The following is a 22,010-nucleotide window of genomic DNA, read 5'->3' as shown; positions in this document are numbered from 1 at the left end:
AGTCCTCTAAGTTTTGAACTTGAGTCAATTTCATATTTTGTCCGTCTCGACCAAGAACTTTACCCTCTGCCCCTGAGAAAAATCAAATCAAGAATTGTTGCCGGTTCTGTTCTACTGTAGTTGGATTCTGGAATTGTAATGCGACGCTGGAGGAAGAAGCGCAGGATTTTCAAGAGTAAAGGTGCAACTACGTTTAACTCACCTGCCCCATTTTTGGAGAAAATCGAATTCTAACGCTTACTCTTTTTTTTTTTTGGGCTGTATTTTCAGTGAGAATTAAAGCAAAAAAGAGAGTTTTGAAAGAGGAAAAAATAACACGGGGGGTGAGTCCGTTAGTTGAGAAGTACTGGCTCCAGAGGTACGATTTATTTTGGAGATATGATGAAGGAATTAAGTTAGACGAAGAAGGCTGGTTTTCCGTTACTCCGGAGGAGATTGCCGTCGGCCATGCTCAGCGTTGCACCGGCGCCGGTGTCGTCATCGATTGTTTCGCTGGCGTAGGTGGTAATGCCATTCAATTTGCTCGAGTGTAAGTTTTTCCCCCCCCTTTTCTTGGTATTGGATAGTTTGACTTGCTTAGACTAGTGTTCTCTTCTAAAGCTTAATTATTGGAATGTTAAAACACTACGCTTAAATCAGCTGATCATCGACATTTTGATAGCTAAGAGCTCCTTTGAGGTGTTATGTTTCGCGCATGACTTTTGCTTTTTTAGCTTTTGTTGTGAACTTCAAAAGTTGATTTCCACTATAAGCTTTGGCAAACAGCTTCTTCTTCAGTTTTCAAAACTTTGAAAAGGTAAACGAGGTTTCAAGTTTCACCTCAAGTCCCTTTTTTAAAAAAAAAAAATATTAGAATCAAGTGTTTCATAACCAGCTTTGGCCAAAGCTGAAGCTAACAAGAACAGAGACTGGATTACTTCAGATGATATTGGTTCTTTGGAGAGTTCTTTGGGTTATAAAAAATTGGTTGAAGATTTACTATTCTGATGAATTTGTTGTTTGCCATGTGTGATGCTGATGTGAATTTGTGTAACTGGTTCTAATAAGATTTGTATGTATTCGCAACATCTTTGATGTATTGAAGTAGCACTTTGCTAGCATGCATATTCTAGGTGTGATCATGTAGTTGCCATTGACATTGACCCCGAAAAAGTTGCCCTGGCAATGAACAATGCCAAGGTATATGGTGTTGAAGACCACATCGATTTCATTGTTGGAGACTTTTTTCAGCTGGCACCATCCCTCAAGGTATTCTTTCTATAATACTAGGTATGCAGTTGATATTGTTTGATTATGCTTCATGGACATTTTCTGAGGTTGAATATTGTTTCTATTACAAACAAAGCTACATGGTTCAGTCTTTTATTCTTAGGGATTGGTTAGTTGTTTCTTGTTCTAAACAGTTATGTTTAGGCTTGGCCTTTTTCTTCAAGTATTTGCTCTTGCATTCAGTTTCCTGTCTTTGGGTATGAATTATCGATGTGGAGAGCTTATTGCAATGTGATTGAAGGGTCTGCTTTAAAGTTGGGATTCTTTTTTAGGTTAAATACTTGTTGAAAAACTTTTAAGAATCCTAGTTTTATTTCTCAATGGTAAAGAAAGTTTTATAAAACTGGCTTGGACTTTATGTCTATCTAAATTTTCCAAGTGCTTGTTTTTGCATCTTTGCTTTCAATGTACTAGACCAAGCCAAATAATACTAATAGAATTTCTTCTTCTTCATAAAAGCTTCTTTTTTCTTCAAAATACTGATTTTTACAACAAGCTCCATGGTCTACCGCATGTTTATATTTCTGTCAACTCAGAAGAGCTTTTGAGAAATATACTAACTCTCTTGGTAGGCAACAACTTGGAATTTTCTTTGATGAATTGGGAACTTTCTTAAAACACTCTGGTAACTTCTTTTGCTTTTGATAGCTAATCATATGAGATACTTAACCCTCCAGTGAGGTTCACCTTGGACTTGATAATATTTTTAGACTGAGGAATGGAGGCTTCAAACTGATAGCCAGAAAGATGTATCAAATGCAAAATTATAATGATAGTGGGCTATAGACTTTTGCTCCTTTTTTTTTTGGAATTATCTGGAATCTTGGAACAATCAGAAATAAGGAAACATTAATTTTGTATCAAACCTTAAGTTCATCACCTAAACTTTCCTGATCTTATTGAGTTTGCTGTAGTTTTTCCATCTTTAGTAGATTGAACTATTACTCTTAATGTGCATATGGATACGTGTTCCAGTTATCAGTTTTTTGTTGGACCTGTCTGCCTTTATCAAGTTCTCATGGATATTTATTCCTATACTGCTGTTTTTTCTAAGTTATGATCAATATTTCTCTGTTAGGGAGATGTATTGTTTCTTTCATCACCATGGGGAGGTCCATCATACAAGATGACTAAGAAATTTACTCTGGACTCACTGAAGCCTAAAGATGGGTAGGTGGTGGTGGTTTTGTATCTGAACCTTTTTTTTGTCAAATACTATATACATATATCATGCATGAACTTGGTTAGAGACGATCAACTCTATCTGCTTGAAATGATGGTTATGGTTTCAGTTGAGATGGTTTCCTTGCTGAAAATAAAATGTGAGTTTAAGGTTGTAGTTAATTTTGCGTCGTATTTGATGCAACATCATGTTCATTCAGTCCAACCTCTCTTATAAATTGATTTTTAAATTTTTGATTCATATATCATGCATGAACTTGGTTAGAGACGATCAACTCTATCTGCTTGAAATGATGGTTATGGTTTCAGTTGAGATGGTTTCCTTGCTGAAAATAAAATGTGAGTTTAAGGTTGTAGTTAATTTTGCGTCGTATTTGATGCAACATCATGTTCATTCAGTCCAACCTCTCTTATAAATTGATTTTTAAATTTTTGATGAAGTATTGCTGCCTTTTTGTCTTTTAATAAGCACTATAGAGGATATTAGATTCAATAAGTTTAGATGCCTCTCATAATATTAGTCTGTCATTCATCAGCTTCATCTTTGTATAGAGACTATCTCTGGTATGATTGTTTGGAGTAAGATTGTTCCAAATTAATATGAAAATTGATGTATGACCAACGAATTATACAAGTTTCTGAAGTCCTCTAGCCTGAATAATACTTGTTTTTGAACCTCTAATTTCTGTTGAATAAACTTGAGTGCCTCTTGTCCTGTCAACTTATCAGGATAATAATTTGGGTATAGGGCATGCTGCTTCTCTGCCAACTGTTTTCAAATTTATGTCTCAGTTTTACTGACTTCTGATACTATGGGTTGTTTATGTGCGTTTTTGCTATTTAAATGGCTCTCTGAATTTCCTACTCCTCTTGATTTATTTTTAATCAAAATGTGCATAAGAAGAACTTGTTCTGAATTAACAAATACTTTGGCCTTTCAGCTCAAGATCTTCGTGGAATTGAGATGATATAATTCTTCACTTGTCATATTTGCTTCTAACCTCTATCTAGAGCCATTAGCTAATACTTTATCAATGTGCAGGCACTCCTTGTTTCAAGTTGCACAAAAAATAACACCTCATATAATCATGTACTTACCCAGAAATGTGGACTTACTGGAAGTGGAGCAACTTTCTTGGTTGTCTTCACCGCCTTTGGATATTGAGGTACTAGCTTTACCTGATTAATTTTCATGAACTGATTCATTCTTATCTACTTGTGAATAAATCACGTGTTACTGAGAAAAAATTTTATGCACAGATAGAGGGAAATACAGTCAGAGGCCATTTTAAGGCAATAACTGTCTACTTTGGTGATGCTGCCATAACACAGCTTTGTCTCCCTCGAACACTATCAGGTTAAAGTTGCACCATTTGTTCATTATGGTTGACGGTATCCACTGAAAATGTACAAGGTAAATTAGGCTGGATTTTTCTGAAATTTTGGTGTAAGCTTACTTAAAACTCTTTATTTGAATTTAAACCAAAAAAAGGACAATTTCACTGAATCTCTTTAAAATTCTTACTAAATCCTCAAACTCACAAGTTGCCTTCCTACAGAATTAAGTTTCACCTACTGATAAATTTCTGGAAAGGCAATGAGATCAATAATAGAGTATTCACATTAGCAGTGCTTCCTATTCACTTTTTAGTGGTAGATTTATTACTGAACTTGCGGTAAGCCCACTGAGCTGTAGGACTAGTTAGGACAAGGGCATTACCCTCCAAGTCCTTGTTCCACAATAATATGGTAGCTAACCACAGCAGTGGACCAACTTGTGCAGTAAAGAGCAAACGAAATTTATACCACTTCCTATGGTCCCTAGGAATTGCAAGCATGGGAAGACAAGGGAAGGAACTTAACAGCTAGGTGGTCAGAGCTTCACATGGCAGTGCAATTCCACGGAGTTGTGAAGCAGTACTCATGGACTTATCATTAGCTAGCTGTAGAACTGATCTCTCATCTACCCATTTGTCTTCTTGTCAAGGGCAAAACTTAATGTCCTGGACCAAGTCTTGATGACGACCTGGAGTCTCACCGCTTTATATGGTGGTCCTAGGCAACACTGAGACAAAGCAAGTGGTTGACAGCAAAAATTACCACTGCTACTAATTTCTTGTTTATGAACTTAAATGTAGATCTACTAGATGAAACTGTGGAGTTAATTACCTTCATCGACCCCCTTCTTTGGCCATTACTTCATAATCACTGCCACCAAAGTTCCTTTTATTAGTGCATTTAAGGTGATTGTATCCCTCACATCAAAGAACTAATTACGGACTGTTTTATACTTTATATTGATACTTATTTTGATGCCCGGACCCACAAGTCTTGATATTCATTTTTCTTTATTTTATTTTTATAAAGTCTCTTTGTGTAATGCAGGTGCTGCATGTAAAGTATGCATTTAGTCGTACTGCTCCGGAATTGGTTCAAGACTGACTGACAACAACTGACTTGGTAGAATACTTGGGTTCTGTTGAAAGGAGATGGTCTGATACACCAATTGATCAGCTCTGAAGGCAGTTGAGACTTGAGAGGAATCTCTTCCTTAACTTGTTAAACTTATTTATTGGAGTTGCAGCTCAACTGAGAACTTTGTTGTACATTTCATTCTTTTTGACCGTCATAGTCTGTCCTTGAAGAATTGGCCCACCTTTGTACATTTTGTACGTGTAATTTTCCATTATCTGCAAGTGTGCTAGTCCTTCTGATACGTGTTTGATGCTAGTTCAAGATACCTGAAAATCTTTAGAACCTTTATCTCTTTTGCGGTTAACGAGCAAGCAGTGCATGCAGCAAGGACGGTGGCCCTTGTCCGTCCGAGAGCGTGCCCAACCAAATGCTGCTTGAGATAAAAAGTATTTTTGGAAGTACATGCATCTCATGGTCTAACTTTTCATGATTGAAGATCCAAAAAAGAAAAGTTCTTACCACATCAGTGTCTTAGCTGAATTTTGTTTGCAAGAAATTAGTTTGCTGCATTCGTATAAGCTGATTTTTCTTGTCCCTTGAAAAGTCAATGTTTGCTCCAAAAAAAAAAGGTTCTAATTATTGGAGACGATCATGTCTCAAGTGAACGCGTGGTTTACCCAAACGGGGGAAAAATTGCTTCCTAGTGGCAAGTAAATTTAAATAATTCGTGTGAGTTCACCATCAGCGGCGTTTTGCATTCAAGTCGTGATGAAGCGTGAGTTCATGGGAAGAGCTCTGCTCACCGCATCTAATAGGATAAATTACTAGTGACCTTCTGTCCGTGGTTCTATCTATTGTCATATAATTTTTTTAACGTTTCAAAATATTCATTTCATCTCTCAGTGGTTTCATGTAAAGTTGTCAATTGGATATTTAACAAAAATAGTTTACATAACATCATTAATTGAAATACTAGTCGTGCCTTTGCTTAACTACCTTGTGCGAAATTATAGGAGTATCATGTGGATAAATGCAAAAATCTTAAGGAGTAAATTGGAAATATATGCAAATCATAAGGAGTTAAGTGGATATTATGATTTCATTACATTTTGGAGCGCATGTGCTGTAATTGCTGGAACTGATTATGCATTCCGTCTATTTTTTATTTAACATAAAATCACAAGGGATATATATAGCTATTTTGAAACATTAGAAGAGTGATCCGACATATGTAAAACCTTACGGGGACTGTATATAATTTACCCCATTTAATGTTCAGTAACCCTTGGGTCTCGACATGGTGACCTATCCCGAACGAGTCGTTTTCAACGTAATAACTTGGAACAAATTGTTCGTTGTCTACAACAACCAGTTGGGCAGGGCATCCATTACATTACAGAGGATGACAAGTTATGTATTGGCTACATCCGAAACATGGGTATACTGCACGGAGAATTGAGCACCGTCATCCAACTCCTGCTAGAATTAACTTTGTCATAAAGTGAGCAGTTCTCCCTATACGTACTTGCATTACCTTCGCCAATTAATCCTCTCAGCCTTCATTCTCTTGGTTTGGCCTATTATATATCCTTCAGAACGGCTTCAAAAATCTGCATAAAATGAGCATGAAGGCAGCGAAGAATATGAGGGGTTTCATGTGCCAATCTCCAGCTGCTACAGCAGTGTGCATGGCAAGCGAACCCTTGTCTGTGATAGTGCGAAGGGGGCCTGAATCCGATCGAACCTTGGCTGAACATGCAAGGCTGATCGATAGCACAAAGCACAGTCGCATGGTGGAGCCTCGTGCTCGTAGCCGTGGATTGGCTTCAGCTACTCTCAGATCAGCTATTGTTCCATCTTTCGGAGTCGAGAATCAACCAGATAAGGCATCCCGATCCCAAGTTGTCTCTTCATTAGCAGAACGGGATCAGGTTTTCCAGGTTAAGTTGACGGGAGACGCTATGATGATTAGTGCTTTTAACCGTCTACTTGCTCTTCTAAATGGGCATGCATCGTAATTTAAAAGACCTTGCAGTACTTAATTCTTAGATTACAACAGAAAGAAGAACACTGAGTTATAAACACGTGTATTTCTTGCTTCTTAATTCTGCCGTGGCAGGTGGTTGTCATGAGAGTCTCCCTGCATTGCCAAGGCTGCGCTGGTAAAGTGAAGAAACATTTATCTAAAATGGAAGGTACCTACTCTTTTTTTTTTTTTTTTTTTTTTAAACGACTAGAACTTCCAGATTGCGACATTTGTTTCCTTACTGGAGTTTTGTCATATATCTCTAAACGAAGAGAAAGAAAGAAAATCCTTGATAGATATTATACATAAGAAGCAAATTTATTTTGCTTGACTAAAGACTTTTCTGAATCGATCCAAGATTATTTTGCTTGACTAAAGATGATATGGCTTATAATCCTTCTCGAACTTGAAGTGTTGAATCATATTCTTTTTCTCACCCAAAAGACAAGGTATAGATCAAACTTGCAGGACCAAGCAGGCCGGATGGATTTAGCTAAGACATGCAATTATTGCCTAATCGTGAGATAAGACTGTTTATCAACCAGGCTTTCAAATGCATATTTAGTTCCGCACGTAGGCGGGCGGTGTGGGTGAGGGGAAAGCTAATTAACTACCACAGATATAGCACACCATGCACATAAAATTAAGTATGTCATGTCTTTTTTATTTTTTTATTGAGCATGTCATATCAATTATACTCTTCATTGGTGCACATTTCGTAGTATACTTCCATTTCCAAACGTTTGCTGAAGGAGACTGGTTGAGCATCTATTTGTTCATTTATACATGCATGGTCTTGGTCTTGGTCACTTGTTACATACATACTAAAGCGGTGTTTTGCTTTATGAAGTCAGATGTTGGACCGCAAGAAAACAAAAGATCCTGCATGCTTGTATCTCGGTCACCATTTTTCCAAGAAAATTGATGTCTTCTTTCCTCTACACTTTGTGGGGGGTTTTTTTTTTTTTTTTTTTGAGGTTTAATATATACTTATATCTTGATGGATTTTTAGGGGTAACATCGTTCAGCATTGATCTGGAGAGCAAGAGGGTGACTGTGATGGGACATGTCTCACCAACGGGAGTGGTTGAGAGCATATCAAAGGTGAAAAGAGCAGAGTTATGGCCATCGGCTCCTTGTTGAAGTTGAACAGACCCACGAGCGAGAATCAACTCTGCATGTATATCAATCACAACGGACGCACGTAGTAGAATAGAATATGCCAATATGGTCATGCTCAATGCATATCGACGATCAACTGGTCTGCTTCCAATGAGTCCAGTAAGCATCCTTGAGAGGTTGATGTGCGCGTAATGGTAGTATTGCTTTCGATCGAGAGGGAAATCCTTGTATCTCGGGTGGGATGGTCCCCCTTTAACAATAATGTATGAAAATGAATGGTGAACGATTTTTCTACCATCACGTGACTAGGAACAGAGAGAAGAGTATTTTATAGTAATGAACTTTTCGGGGCCAAATAAATTGAATGCTGGACAGCTTTATTTATCTGAATTAGCAGATATTAATAGCTTGTCCCTTGGATTTACGAGCCTCTCCAATAGTTCAATTTGTCCTGAACATTTTTCACACAAAAATTGATCAACGGTGGTGGTCCTCTTCTTCTATATAACTACGATTCTATAGCATATTAGAGTTATCTTTAGAATTTTTCAATCAATTAATGATGGGTGTAGAATCCAACAAAAATAAAAAGGGATAACTCAGAAACCTCCCCCTGAGGTTCTAAAAATATCACTAACCTCCCTTGAAATCAATTTTCTTGTAACAATTTAGTCCAATTCAAAAAAAGCAACAATAAAAAAATAATTTTAGATATGAGAAGATTTGTTTATGCCAAAAGTGCCCCTCAACTATTATATTAGTTATATTAGATATTTGATCTAACTTGTTAATTTACTTATGGGGCCATTGCTATACATGGTCAATACAAAAATTTTCTATTATCCATAACAAAAATAACAACTTCCAAAATTTAACAAAACATTTTTTCCATACCTTAAGATTCTTTCTATCACCGCAATTATAAGAAAAATCAACTCAACTAAAATCTCTTTATATTTGGTTCCTTTTATTTATCAAGTGCATAAATTGGAAAAAGGATGCCTAGTATTGGATCCCTTTTTAGATGTTAAATTAGATTTTTTTTTTACATTTCAAATTATGGTTAATTTAGTTTGTAAACTATTTAATTACGTCTAATTTCTTTTATTTGTCAAGTATATAAAAATTAAAAAAGATGTACCTAATATTGGCTCTATGTTTAGACAGCAAATTAATTAAATCTTTACAATCCAAATTATGGTTAATGTATTTAGCAAAATGTTAACTCTTTTCCTTCACATATATGTATAATTATCCTAAATTATAAGGGTAATAGTCATTTAGCCATTAGTGATGCAAGCATTAGGCCCGAACTGATTGATAGGAGAGGTAAGTGAAATTTTTAAAATCTTACGGGAGGGCAGTGAAATTATTAGAAACCTCAAGGGAAGTTTTTGAAATTATTCCTAAATAAAAAGAATAATTTCAGAAGCCTCCCTTAAAATTTCTAACAATTTCACTGGCTTCCCTTGACATTAATAAAATTATACTTACCTCCTTTGACAGAATTGTGGACCCAATTACTTGTATCACATGGGGAGAAATTACTCATCTACTCTATGACATTATGTTTTATTAGAAATTAATATTTAATGATTGAATAATTAGAGTACTAATTAACTATTTGTAACTGATTAAAGGAAATAACTGTTGAAAATTTCTTTTATGATAAACGGTGACTTACAATTAGTATAAAGTAATGCCAGTTGATATACCAAATGGTGCTATTCTATGATTGATAGAACTTGACAGTGATTAGAAATTAGTTGTACACAATGTGAGAAGATGAATTTTGATAGAAGAAAAAAAAACACAAGGCAAAAGAAAAGTTGTTCATGAGGAAATTTTCTTTAAAACTCTTAAAGGTGTGATAGTTTAAAATAATTTCATGGAAGAAAAGAGAAAAAAGAGAAAAGAAAGGTAAAATTCAAAAAAAAAAATTCTGTTCAAAATCATGAGAATCATAGTAAACCTCAAGTTAAGAGAGATGACAAATCTGTTTTGCTGAATTTTGTGATCGTTAGTGTAGTTTTGTTGTTTATTTGTGTTGTCTGATATATTAAATGTGAACATTTTGAATAGTGAAATGTGTGTATTAATTGTTTTTAATTTTTAATTATTTTGATCGTTTTACTGATACAGCTTAAGTACATGTATAAGGGGTATTTATAAAATAAAAGTTTCATCTCTCTTTTTAAAGTACTTATTTAATGCTATTTTTCTTACCTTATCCTCAGGAGAGGTTTGTGTAATTTTGCAAATCTCAAAAAAGGCTTGTGAAATTGTTGGAAATATTAGAGTAGCTTTCTGAAATTATCCCAAATAAAAATTCTTAGAGTCGTATCCATAAGAACTAGATGATTATTTCTTTATAAGAAATAAATAAAAAAGGGGAATCGTTGAAAATTAATCTAAGTAATCAATTTAGATAAAGACAATAATAAATAAGAAAGGGGAATTGTTGAAAAATTAATCAAGTAATCCATTTAGATAAAGACAATAATGCAAAATTAAATAAAACTAAATCAATAAAAAATAAATTTCTAGTCAAAGGAATAATTTCGACTTTGATTCATTTAATTAATCATCAATAAATTGGTTATTGTTATAAAACTAATAAAATGAAGATACTACAATAGGAATTGAAGAAGTATTAGAGAAAGGAGTAGAGAAAGGGAGAATGATTTCCTTGTATTTCAACAAGATACAAAAGTCCTTTCAAAGGGTGTCAATGTACTTCTATATATAGGTACTACAAGATTAAAGGTACATCAATTCTATTAAACACCCACTACTACAAGAATATGAAGAAACCTATGAAACGGTTTCTCCACTACATGAATAGATTTACGGATTGTAATTTCTATACATAATGTAGCCATAAATCATGAATTAATCTCTTGGGAATACAAAGGGACATCCATACTTTTAATTGTTTCATACCACTCCCCCTTGGATGTCCATTACACAAAGAATATGCCTCGTTAAAACCTTACCAGGGAAAAATCCATCGGGACAAAAACCCTAGTGAAGGAAAAAGAGTACACTATTCTTGTGTGTTAATTTCTCCCCCTGATGCAAACATTATTTGAGATCTTTTAATCATCGCATTCCAATATTTTTCGTCAATTGCGCTGAGATATGGTACTTCAGGACCAAGTATCTCTTCATCTTCCTCTTGCGATCTAAAAGTATCCTTTTTAGGATCTAATAATCTGACGACCATTGGAGTACTTAATATATGTGCCTTATCCATATAAAACCGCTTTAATACCTTCTGGGTATAAGCAGTTTGGTGGACAAAAATTTCACTTTTCAAATGCTTAATTTGTAAATCAATGCAAAATTTTGTCTTTCCAAAATCTTTGATCTCAAATTTTTTTCTCAAATATTCAACATTATTTTGAATCTCTTCAAGAGTTCCAATCAAATTTAGATCATCAACATATACAGCAATTATCACAAAATTTGATCCATTTTTCTTAATAAAAACACATGGACATATTGGATCATTGGTATAACCTTCTTTTGTCAGACATTCATTGAGACGGTTATACCACATACGTCCAGATTGTTTGAACCCATACAGAGACCTTTGTAATTTAATAGAATAAATATTTTTAGAATTTGATTTGCATGCTTCAGGCATGTTGAATCTTTTGGGAATTCTCATATAAATATCATTTTCAAGATTTTCATATAAATATGTAGTAACGACGTCCATTAGACGCATATCTAATTTTTCATGTAATGCAAAACTCACAAGATATCTAAATGTGATAGCATCCACTACAGGTGAATACGTTTCATCATAATCAAATTCAAGCCTTTGTGAAAATCCTTAAACTACTAGCTTTACACCTTTAGGTGTTTGGATTACAAGTCCAAAAATTTTTCTTTTAATCAATAAATTCAATTTAGATTAGATCACATCTTTCCACTTTAAACAATCATTTCTTTACCGACATTCATCAACCGATCTAGATTCATGATCCTCATCAATTTTTATAATATCAAGTGCTACATTTCATTATGCTCCAATTAAATTTTCTATGATTTAATTCTCTTCAGGAGTTGGCTCTTCAGGAGCAACCTCTTCAAAAGGTTGAATTTTGTCATGACATTTATTTAATCTCCAGAGATATTTGAAATCAATTTATACCTTATTTAGGTAAGTCGGCCTTAAATTTATTTGTAGCACTTGTGCATATCCTTCAGGGACATCAATTTTAATCAAGGTATTTCCTGTAGGAACAGTTGATTTAATAACTCTTTTGGAGTCGATAATATATCTGACAACTGGTTTGCAATTTTCTGCAAATAAATAATTTCTTGAACTTCCAGTTCACGTTATTTTATATGAGGATCGAGGAAATCCAAATTTTCAGGTGATTTTCTTTCGGTTGATTTCTTCCTCCCCTAATGTCGGGAATCGTAGTTCATCAGAATAATAAATCATTCAATAAATCACCCATCAAATATTTTATGATATTTAATCGTAAAAAGTGATTCATACCCGACATAAATTCTAAATTTCTTTTGGAGCCATATATAATATAAAGGGGTATGTATGAATACTTGTCAGCTCTCAAATATTCTCACTTTTGTCAAATCATATATCCGTTGGGATCAGTAAACTTCTGGTTTACTGCAGGTGATGATTATAAATCAAATGAGAATGAAGACAACCATATCGATAACCATTTCTCTCTCGAATGGTTATTATAATATAATTAACATTTATCTCACTTGATTTCTAAACATGATCTCAATTATTGTCTCATTTAGTGTCTCAATTTGATATCCATTTCAACGGATTTTCAAATTCAATAAATTTTTCGAGACATGGTAAAAAATAGTGCTTCATTTATCATAAACTTTTCTCCTACAGGGAGAAATATATCATTGGATCTTCTGGAACTTTCAATCACTTAAGCACTACCACTTATTGTGTTTGTCTCTCTCATTGGAATATAGTGTATATAGTAGCACTTGTTAATGAGACACATCATTGTCATCATAATTCTTATGGGACAAATATCATTATCATAATCCTTTGATCCCAAATATTTAACATCTATTTCTTCTTCAGGAAGAAAAGTCAATTACTATCATAAATTAAATCAATCATCATACACCTTCAGGGCGTTTAAAGAAATTTGCCATGTGAAAATGCTATTATAATTTTGATTCGTCAAATGTACTTCGGGACATTTATCTTTAGGACCTTTATTTTTTTGTCTTTATCATTATTATCCCACTTCAAGTGGTAACTTTTTCTCTTGTCATGATAAAATGTATATTTACCAAAATCATAGTCGTGACAGCAACCATAACTTGTAAATTGAAATTTAGTTGCATTCACTTCTGGGAATGAACTAGAACTATCATGCAATAAGTACATAATACTTCTCAAATTTTCTCTCAATATTGCTACTACAGGAGCATATTCGAGAAATCAATTGTAGAGAATATCATTTTCAATATATCTTGTGAGTAAAACTTTTTCGACACAATTTCAACTGAGAAGTAATTCTGAAAATTGCAGAATTATGTTCTTGTAGCCATAGGTAAATTTATCATACCAGACTTTTGAAATAATGACCATCTTCTAGTGGCCAAATATTTTTGTTAAAAAAACGACCATCTTCAAGTGGTCGAATCTTTTTCTTTAAGTATTTCAAAAGACAAATGAATTCTCAAATATAATTGATTTTCTATAATAGCATCTCCAAAACTCAATGCATCAGAATATAAGTATTTATAACAAATAATTCTAAAGATGAATAAGTAGAATTAAAAGGAGAAATATTACCTCAAAGATGTCAAACAATATATATTTGTGTTTAATGATTGCTCAGCAATAGGCACTTGTATTTTTCAATCATTCAAATGTTAGCCATAAGAAATTGAAATAAATTTATGTGTCAAAAATTTACCTCAGAATTTACTTGAAGAAATGCGAGCAGAATTTCGGCAAAATCTTGTGTTTCACTTTTGTTCAAGGTAGAGCCTCCGTTTTCACTTTTTGCTCAAAAATAGAGACTCGTGCTTTTAATTGTTTCATAACAGTTATAATTGTCCACAAGTTCTTCAACTGAAAAAGAGTTTAGCCACTCTTTATGGAGCAAAATGCTGCTAAAGAAATATTAGGGTTCGCTAGGAGATAAAGGGAGAAAGTCTTGCTTTTTGTCTTGCATGTATACTAATCTCTCGCTCTTCCTGAATTCTTCTTTTAAGGAAAATGTTTCCTTTCCTATTTGACTTCTATTTAAAATAATAGACTAATCAAGAACAATATATCAATTGGTTTCCAAATAAAATTAGATCAAGTTAACATCAATAAGAATTTTCTAAATCCGAGACTAAATAATGCTAACTAAAAGGCGGTTCCGACTTCTTACTAGGGCGGTAGATGCATCCACTTACCTCCCACTTCGACTTCACAAATTTGGAACGCCTTGTTTGGATTGCAACTTTTCGTCGGAAAATTACGTTGTTTTCTGTGATCACATTTTCCTATTACCTTTTTCCCTCACATACATCAAACCGTTACAGTATTTTTTCCATGAAAAATCATGGAAAATGCAATCCAAACACAACCTTCATATTGCACATCCACGCCATAAACAGCACCAAATACAAACAGCACCAAATACAAAATATAAGTAGAGTCCATTACTCAACACTATATTTGGCCAAAATTAAAAGAAAATATTTATAAATAAAATGCACATTAAGCTCTCTATCAATTAGGTTGAAGAGTGAAGAGTATCCTGAATCTGATGTACTACAAATATGAATGAAAAGGTTTCATTACAAGCAAAAGGAATGCTCGACAGTTATGTGATTAGTAGTAGTTCACCCTTGCCGATTTGAATTATTGAATGTTGGCTAATATTCAAAGGTAGAGGTGTCAAAACGGATGATTCAAGTGAATTTAGATGGATCATAATTAGATAGTGGGTATTATTGAATCAATCTACTTATACCTATTTAATAAATGGGTTGATCCATATATACTTATTTAAGAAAGGACAAATTACACTTTACTCCCTGTGGTATAGCTAATTTTTACATAATCCCATTAGTTTTGAAAGTTACATATAACTCTCTCCTAATTTGGATTAAAGTGCCAAAGTAACGAAATTGATCATTCGTAATGGAATCTATGAAAATATTGAAATTACCCTTGTTTAAAAATTAAAATGGCTGAATTGACTAAAATATATAAATATAATATACATGACACTCTAACTTCATATGGTTTTATATTTTATCATATGACTCCCGAATGATTTAGTGCTTTATCATATAACCCCCTTATGATATTCAGAATATATACATAACCCTCCTGTGGTTAATAAATATTTTTCAACTTTATATAAGGGCATTTTTGACTTTTTAATTGACTCCGTTATGAACTACAAATTCCATCACTTTGACACTTTAAACCAAATTATGAGGGGGTTATATATAATTTTTAAAATTATAGGGGGATTGTGTAAAAAATATTAAATCACAGGGATGTAAAGTGTAATTTGCCCTTTAATAAATGGATATGGACACACCTAAACACTCATTTATGAATTATGACTCACTTGAATTTCTATTTTTTTTTCCTTTGTTAACAAAACTTATAATGCTACTACTGGCTTTAGAACTGCTCAATGTGCATTAGGAAGTACGTGCTCAGGAAGTAGAATTGGAACCGGAGGGATTCCGTTGTTCACAGGCTGTGTGGTTTATTTTTGGGCATTTGTTCAATAATTGTCATTGATATAAATCCTGCCTATATCTACATCATTATCAATAAAATTTGACGCGCTTTTGACCAAAATTTTTTTTTTTTTCTTTGAGTTTTGGAAACTGGAATATAACCGGTTCAAAAAATTTACACCCAAGAACGCTCATACATGGATTTGATTTATTTGGAAAATGAACAGAAAGCTTATAGGTGTTGAAAGGCCTTCCCCGTAACTGCCAAGTAGCACGTCGATATTTTTTAGCAGGCTTTTCACGGATTTGTCCTATCATCCTTTAGTCTATGATCCAAAAGTCGCAACATTCCCTGCATTCACACCATGATTTGCACTAGTCATTAGAATTAAGACATGCGCACTAGGGTTTTAGATTGGAATCTTCTATTGTTTGGTCTAATAGGTGGGAGCCATGTGTCTTTTTGTTCATTTTCTATTGTTTGCGCTGAGAGGTGGGAGCCCATTTGGATTGTTATTTTTTGAAAATTTTGACAGAAAAATATACTGTATTAATTTGATGCATGCAAGGTGAAAAATTGATTGAAAAATCTGTACATAAAAAATGTAAAAATTTTGGAAATTTTGCTTGCAAAAGTCTAGACTTTTAGAGAATAGGCGATAATTTTATGTTTTTATTGTGCACTCATTCTCTCTCTTCTTTTTTTTTTTCTTTTTAGTATGCTTATTCTATGTTGTTGGAGCACATAACAGAAAAGACATATAGATTTAATTTTTTTTCTATGTTATTAATTGCAGTATTAACTTGGGAGGAAGACCTCCCTATCCTTTTTCAACTGGAAAGGTGAATATCTATCTAATCTAACTATATATAAAAGCGGGAGTTGGACGATGAACAGTCCATTTTGGTCGAGCGGTTATAACGTAATTTCTAGCAACTTTGAGGGCATTTGGTTTTCAGCAACTTCAGGTACTTTTTTTTTTTTTTTTTTGTCGACACAGGGGTGTCCGGGTCAAGACCCGAAGGTGGCCCGACTAATCCCCTGCGGCCCGAGAGGAGAGGCCCCATCCCCCCGAACACGGTAACCCTGCACGACTCGAACCCTGGCAAGCGCTCCTAAGGAGGCGTGCGCTGCCAGACGAGCTGCCCAGGAGGGGCAACTTCAGGTACTTACAGCACTGCAAATTTGTTGTTATTTGTTTGTACTAAAGAATCGGAGAATAATCAAATGCCACATCACCCAGAGAGTACATACAAAAATATTACAATGTTGATTCGGCCTTCACCTTGGGACCCCTGAAATGTCACGTCTTGAATACTGACAACCAAATGCCGCTGAAGTACAGTTCCAAAAACAAAAGCCCAGTTAATCACAAAAAATTAAGCAAAAAACTCCACAAAACCAAACAACAAAAATGGAGCCCATTTTCTTTGTAGACTCCAAAACCGCTCAACAAAACTACTCTAATGGAACAATAAAAACAACACATTTACATATGCAACTCAAGACGCTGATGAAGTCCCAAAATATATTTGGTAAGATCAAAATATATTGGTAAGAGCAAGTGGTAAGATCAATATTTTCAACAAAATATATTGCAAATCAAAATCCACTTTAATTTTTTCTTACTTTTGCTACTAATTTTCAGGTCATACCAGCCAAATTTTGGCCGCATATAGGACACCATATGCGAAGAACAGCAATACTAAAAAATGGAAACAAAATTTGGTTTATTAAATTACACGAAAGTCCCGCAAATTCTGGCTAGAAAGAATTTCTGTGTGATATATCGCCAACTACAAGAAAACTTCATGATCCAATTTTTTCACATAGGTGTAATGGCCTTTCGAGTGCAGATATTTGCTCCAAATCGTTGCTCAACTTTCTATGAATGGAACATTTTACCAGCCCAAGACTATGGCCAGAACGAATACGGTATGGTACAAAATCATTACTCTCTAATTAAACACAATTTATCAACCTAAATTGTCATCCAAGAAAACTGCTGGAACATTCTGCCCAACAGAAGGACTACTAACAAAAAGTTTCAATTCTATGTGGCAATACGGCCATCAGATATAGAATATTTGGTAATTTTCATACTACACAAAATATTTAGCATACCAGTGTATCAATATTCTTACAAAAATTTCACATCTTTTTATGACAGGAATTACATCCAAAATGATGCCTTCCATATTCTACCAAATAAAGATAGCATAATTGTGCTCTATTGTCAACAAAAGACTTGGGACATAAAAGTTGAGGACAATTATTTAACAAATGGATGGAAAAAGTTGACAAAATTTAATGTAATTAAAGTAGACTATACTGTCATATTTACTCACTTAGGATTGAACAAATATACATTTTCAGATATTTGACGATGAACTTGTTCAAGTGTATCCAATATAATCTAAATAAAATACAATTAAAATGTTCACAAACTCAACGCAGTTATTTAACATTGCTACTCTAATAAACATAGCCCAATAAAATCCAATGAATAACATTGTTCACAAACTCAACGCAATTCTTTAACATTGCTACTCTAATGAAATCAATTCCAGATGCACTTTTGTTCCACTATCATATAACTATCAACCCAACTATGCATGTAATATCTTATGGACTGACTTCCATCCATGTAACAATCTTTTTGTTCTACTTTCATGTAACTATCAATCCAACTATGCATATAACTATCTTGTGGACTGACTTCCATGCATGTAACAACACTTCCTTCGCTTTGTAACTTCAGCTATACTTTTTCCCACCTTTGTAATCACTTAACCCACGCCACATAATTTATACTAATCATATCATACAAAATATCAACACTATATAATTTGAACTAATTCAAACCAAGCTTATACCACCTATATAATTCTCTACACTATAACAACTACACAATAACTAAAAATTGTGCAACTTAACATGGGAAATATTAGCTCTCCTGCGCAACGCGCAGGGCGTCTCACTAGTATAAATAAATGCCTAAATGGGATCACAACAGCAATGTCAACAAAGTCACAAATTATTTCTATTATTTTATCGATATTCTGTAGCATTCCTAGTCCCAGCTAAGAGTGTTCAAAACAAAAAATCCAAATGCAAAATTGATTATGCTTTGGAAATCTACCATTGTAGCTTTCGTCTGGGTACTGAGTTTGCAAGTTCTAACTCGAGAATGCTACAACAGGGTGAGATTTATTATCTTTCTAATCAGTGCAAAGAAGACAGTCATTAATACCCTTAATTTACGTTTTAATCTATTATTTCATGGATTCATATTTATTCCTCTTCTTGCATTTACATATTTTTCATATTTAATTTCACACTTTAAAAGGTTCACATATTAAGGGCTCCTTAACAGGTAACCGATGCATCTGTTAATGTCATGATCGGAATTGTGTATCATTCAAATGTAACAAAGATGTGGGTTGTTAATGTTAATGGGGGGAGGGTTGGGTTGGGTGATACGGGAGAGGGAGTGTAAACAAGAGGTCTCGGGTTCGAGTCCTCCCGCTTATACAAAAAAAAAAAAATTAACGAGAGGTTGCAAATTTGACTTCTACGTGTGGCAATTTGAAAAATTATATGGGGGGGTAAGATGCATGTGGGTAAGTGTCTCAGAAATAAGGGTAAGATGCACTCTTAATTGTATTAATCACACTTCCACTATTGTTTTAATTATATAATTTTTATTTATTAGACAATATGATATGATAAAATATATGGTGAGAGTGCAAATAATACAAAATGGAGCGCGAATAACATTTTTCTTCTGTTTTTGGCTAGATGTTTACTTACTGAAGATAGTCAAATACTTGATCTTGATCCAAGGATCAAGGTTGAGATTTCAAAAAAAATTAAAAGATCCTCAATTTAATTATTAGTATATGTGAGTTTCTTCTCTCACGGTTGAGCACCGAGTTGTAATTCTTACACTTCTTGTAATTTTACAAAACAAAAGACAAAATACTAGGGATAAATCTTCTTATGCGACGCATCACATAGGTTATAAAATAGCACTGATAAGGTAGGACAATTAGGTGTAGGGTTTTTATCAGTTTACCCCCTTAAACTATATCCCAACTATCAGTTTAGTCCCTAACGTTAACTTTTAGTCACTTAAGTCCTTGGACTAACGGTCAAACAGTTAGTCCAAGAACTTAAGTGACTAAAAATTAACGTTAGGGACTAAACTGATAGTTGGGGTATAATTTAAGGGGGTAAACTGATAAAAATCTCATTTTATAATTCACGTAAAAAGAGATATTTAGATCCAACTTAATTATAAATGGACAAATATACCCATAAATTGCCCTGCTAACTAACTAAAGTTTGGTGAAAAATTTTATGACAAAAAATACCCTCTCCTTATGCTTTAAGTATAAAACAAGGATTAGAAGGCTTTTCTCTCCTCTATTTTCTTAAATTGTTTACAAAATTTTTTATTTTACGCAATACCTTGTCAAGATATTGCAAATATGATGATATCGAAGTGTAGAATTTCATAATCTGTTTGCACGTCATCAAGCAAAGTCAATCTTAGAAGGAAAATTTTATAGTTATTCCATTATAAGATCTATTTTTTCTCAAGTGATATGTTAGTAAAAAAATTTTCCCTAGTGGTCCTTTTCTTTTCATAATTTTCCAAATTATAAGAACATGCGAGTTTTTCCAGATTGAAGCAATTCTCACATATTAACAGGGTAATTTATGGGTATATCTGTCCATTTATAATTAAGTTGGATCTAAACATGTCTTTTTACGTGAATTATAAAATGCCTTCTCATTTGACCGTTAGTCCAAGGACTTAAGTGACTAAAAGTTAACGTTAGGGACTAAACTGATAGTTGGGATATAGTTTAAGAAGGTAAACTGATAAAAACCCTTAAAAAAGGTGTATGTTTAACAAATGCGTGAGGATTGTTCTACATAAATGATAGACTAGAACATTAATGCAGATAATGTGGTAAATCCCCACCACGTAAATTGATATCAACATTAATGAGTGATTTCCTAATTCTAACATACTTGCCTCTAATCCAAAACTAGAACTATCAATGGGGTTGGATTAACCAGAACTCGATCCGTTCGATTGAAAAAAGCTCATTGAGTCTAAATTTTAATTGAGTCGGACAGAAGTTGGATCTAAATATTAGATCCGAACTAAATATGAGCCGATGTTGAGTTGTATTAGGCTCAGACTCGATTAAAGCTCGGCCTATATATGAATATAATTACATATGTAAAATATATATAATAATATCTATAAATTATAATTATAAATATTACGACATAAAATATTAATAATTCATATAAATTTGTATTAATTTATAATTATAAAATATATATTATAGATAAGGACTAAATGTATAAAACCCCAACGAACGATTATACTAGTTTCACTTTACACTCTAAAGTATTTTAATAGGCACTTTACACCATTTGTCAACTAAAAATAATTCAAAAATTAATTTCATCCAAGTAATTAATGAAATGACCAATTTATTCTCCATTAAAAACTAAAGTAACAAAAGGAGCAAATCTTATATATACTATCACGGTTGGATGCATAACATATATGCAAAATTTAGGTTTCAAATTCAAATTTAGATAATGTGTCATGTATCTAATGGTAAAAGTATATACACTGTCAGTATATAGAATATTAATCCTAACAAAAATACCATTTTGGTGGGAAAGATTACTACTTTAAATAGACTAATTTTCACTTTATATCAAAAAGTCTAATTGTTAACACATAAAAAAAAAAATACTACTTTGCTTTGAATGAGAATTAAGATATTGGGGTCAAAATGGGGGCAAAATATGAAAATATTAAGCGGCTATTGTTGCAATTTTAAAATATCATAATTTTAAAATTATGCTCCTGACTTGAACCCAAAACTCATACAATAGCGTGATTTGAGATTGAGCCTTTTGATATGAGCCCATTAATATAAGCTCGAAATCCAAAAGTTTAAAATCCAAAAATTCATATAATTTGTATGCCGAGTTTGGATTTCCTAAAATCCGGTTCAAAAAAGCTGATTGACACCCCTATCCAAAAGCCAACTCTCTAGAACAAATGCTTTTGTATGGTCCAGTTAAATTCTTACCATATTTACATACTTTATAGTAATTGATTTCCACATTTTCACTATTTTTTTCCGCCTTCTGAATGTCAAGATGTCAACCTCAACTTGCGAATTAAAATGAATATAAGAGGAGGTGTTTGAGAATACCAGTTGAGTACTAGACATG

General features: G+C 33.4%; 2 protein-coding genes across 3 annotated transcripts; both read left to right on the top strand.

Moving 5' to 3' along the window:
- On the top strand, positions 1-5,167 carry LOC113726675 (uncharacterized). 2 transcript variants are annotated; one of them, XR_003457596.2, is made up of 7 exons: positions 1-181; positions 271-529; positions 1,113-1,248; positions 2,348-2,439; positions 3,494-3,617; positions 3,712-3,865; positions 4,837-5,167. XR_003457596.2 is itself a non-coding variant. In XM_027250518.2 (7 exons), exons 1-7 carry the CDS (start codon positions 139-141, stop codon positions 4,860-4,862), a joined length of 777 nt encoding a protein of 258 aa, XP_027106319.2. In that variant the 5' UTR covers positions 1-138; the 3' UTR covers positions 4,863-5,167. The 2 variants fall into 2 exon arrangements, 1 of the variants encoding a protein (XP_027106319.2); XM_027250518.2 differs by having other exon boundaries at positions 3,712-3,808.
- A 1,089-nt stretch (positions 5,168-6,256) lies between these two features.
- LOC113726674 (uncharacterized) lies at positions 6,257-8,311 on the top strand. Its single transcript, XM_027250517.2, has 3 exons — positions 6,257-6,806; positions 6,986-7,061; positions 7,905-8,311. Exons 1-3 carry the CDS (start codon positions 6,486-6,488, stop codon positions 8,033-8,035), a joined length of 528 nt encoding a protein of 175 aa, XP_027106318.1. The 5' UTR covers positions 6,257-6,485; the 3' UTR covers positions 8,036-8,311.
- Positions 8,312-22,010: the final 13,699 nt, after the last annotated feature.

This window comes from Coffea arabica, chromosome 2c (assembly GCF_036785885.1).
Source record: "Coffea arabica cultivar ET-39 chromosome 2c, Coffea Arabica ET-39 HiFi, whole genome shotgun sequence".
Lineage (NCBI taxonomy): Eukaryota > Viridiplantae > Streptophyta > Magnoliopsida > Gentianales > Rubiaceae > Coffea > Coffea arabica.
The sequence above is the reverse complement of the archived record's forward strand: the minus strand, read 5'-3'. Positions and strand labels throughout refer to the sequence as shown.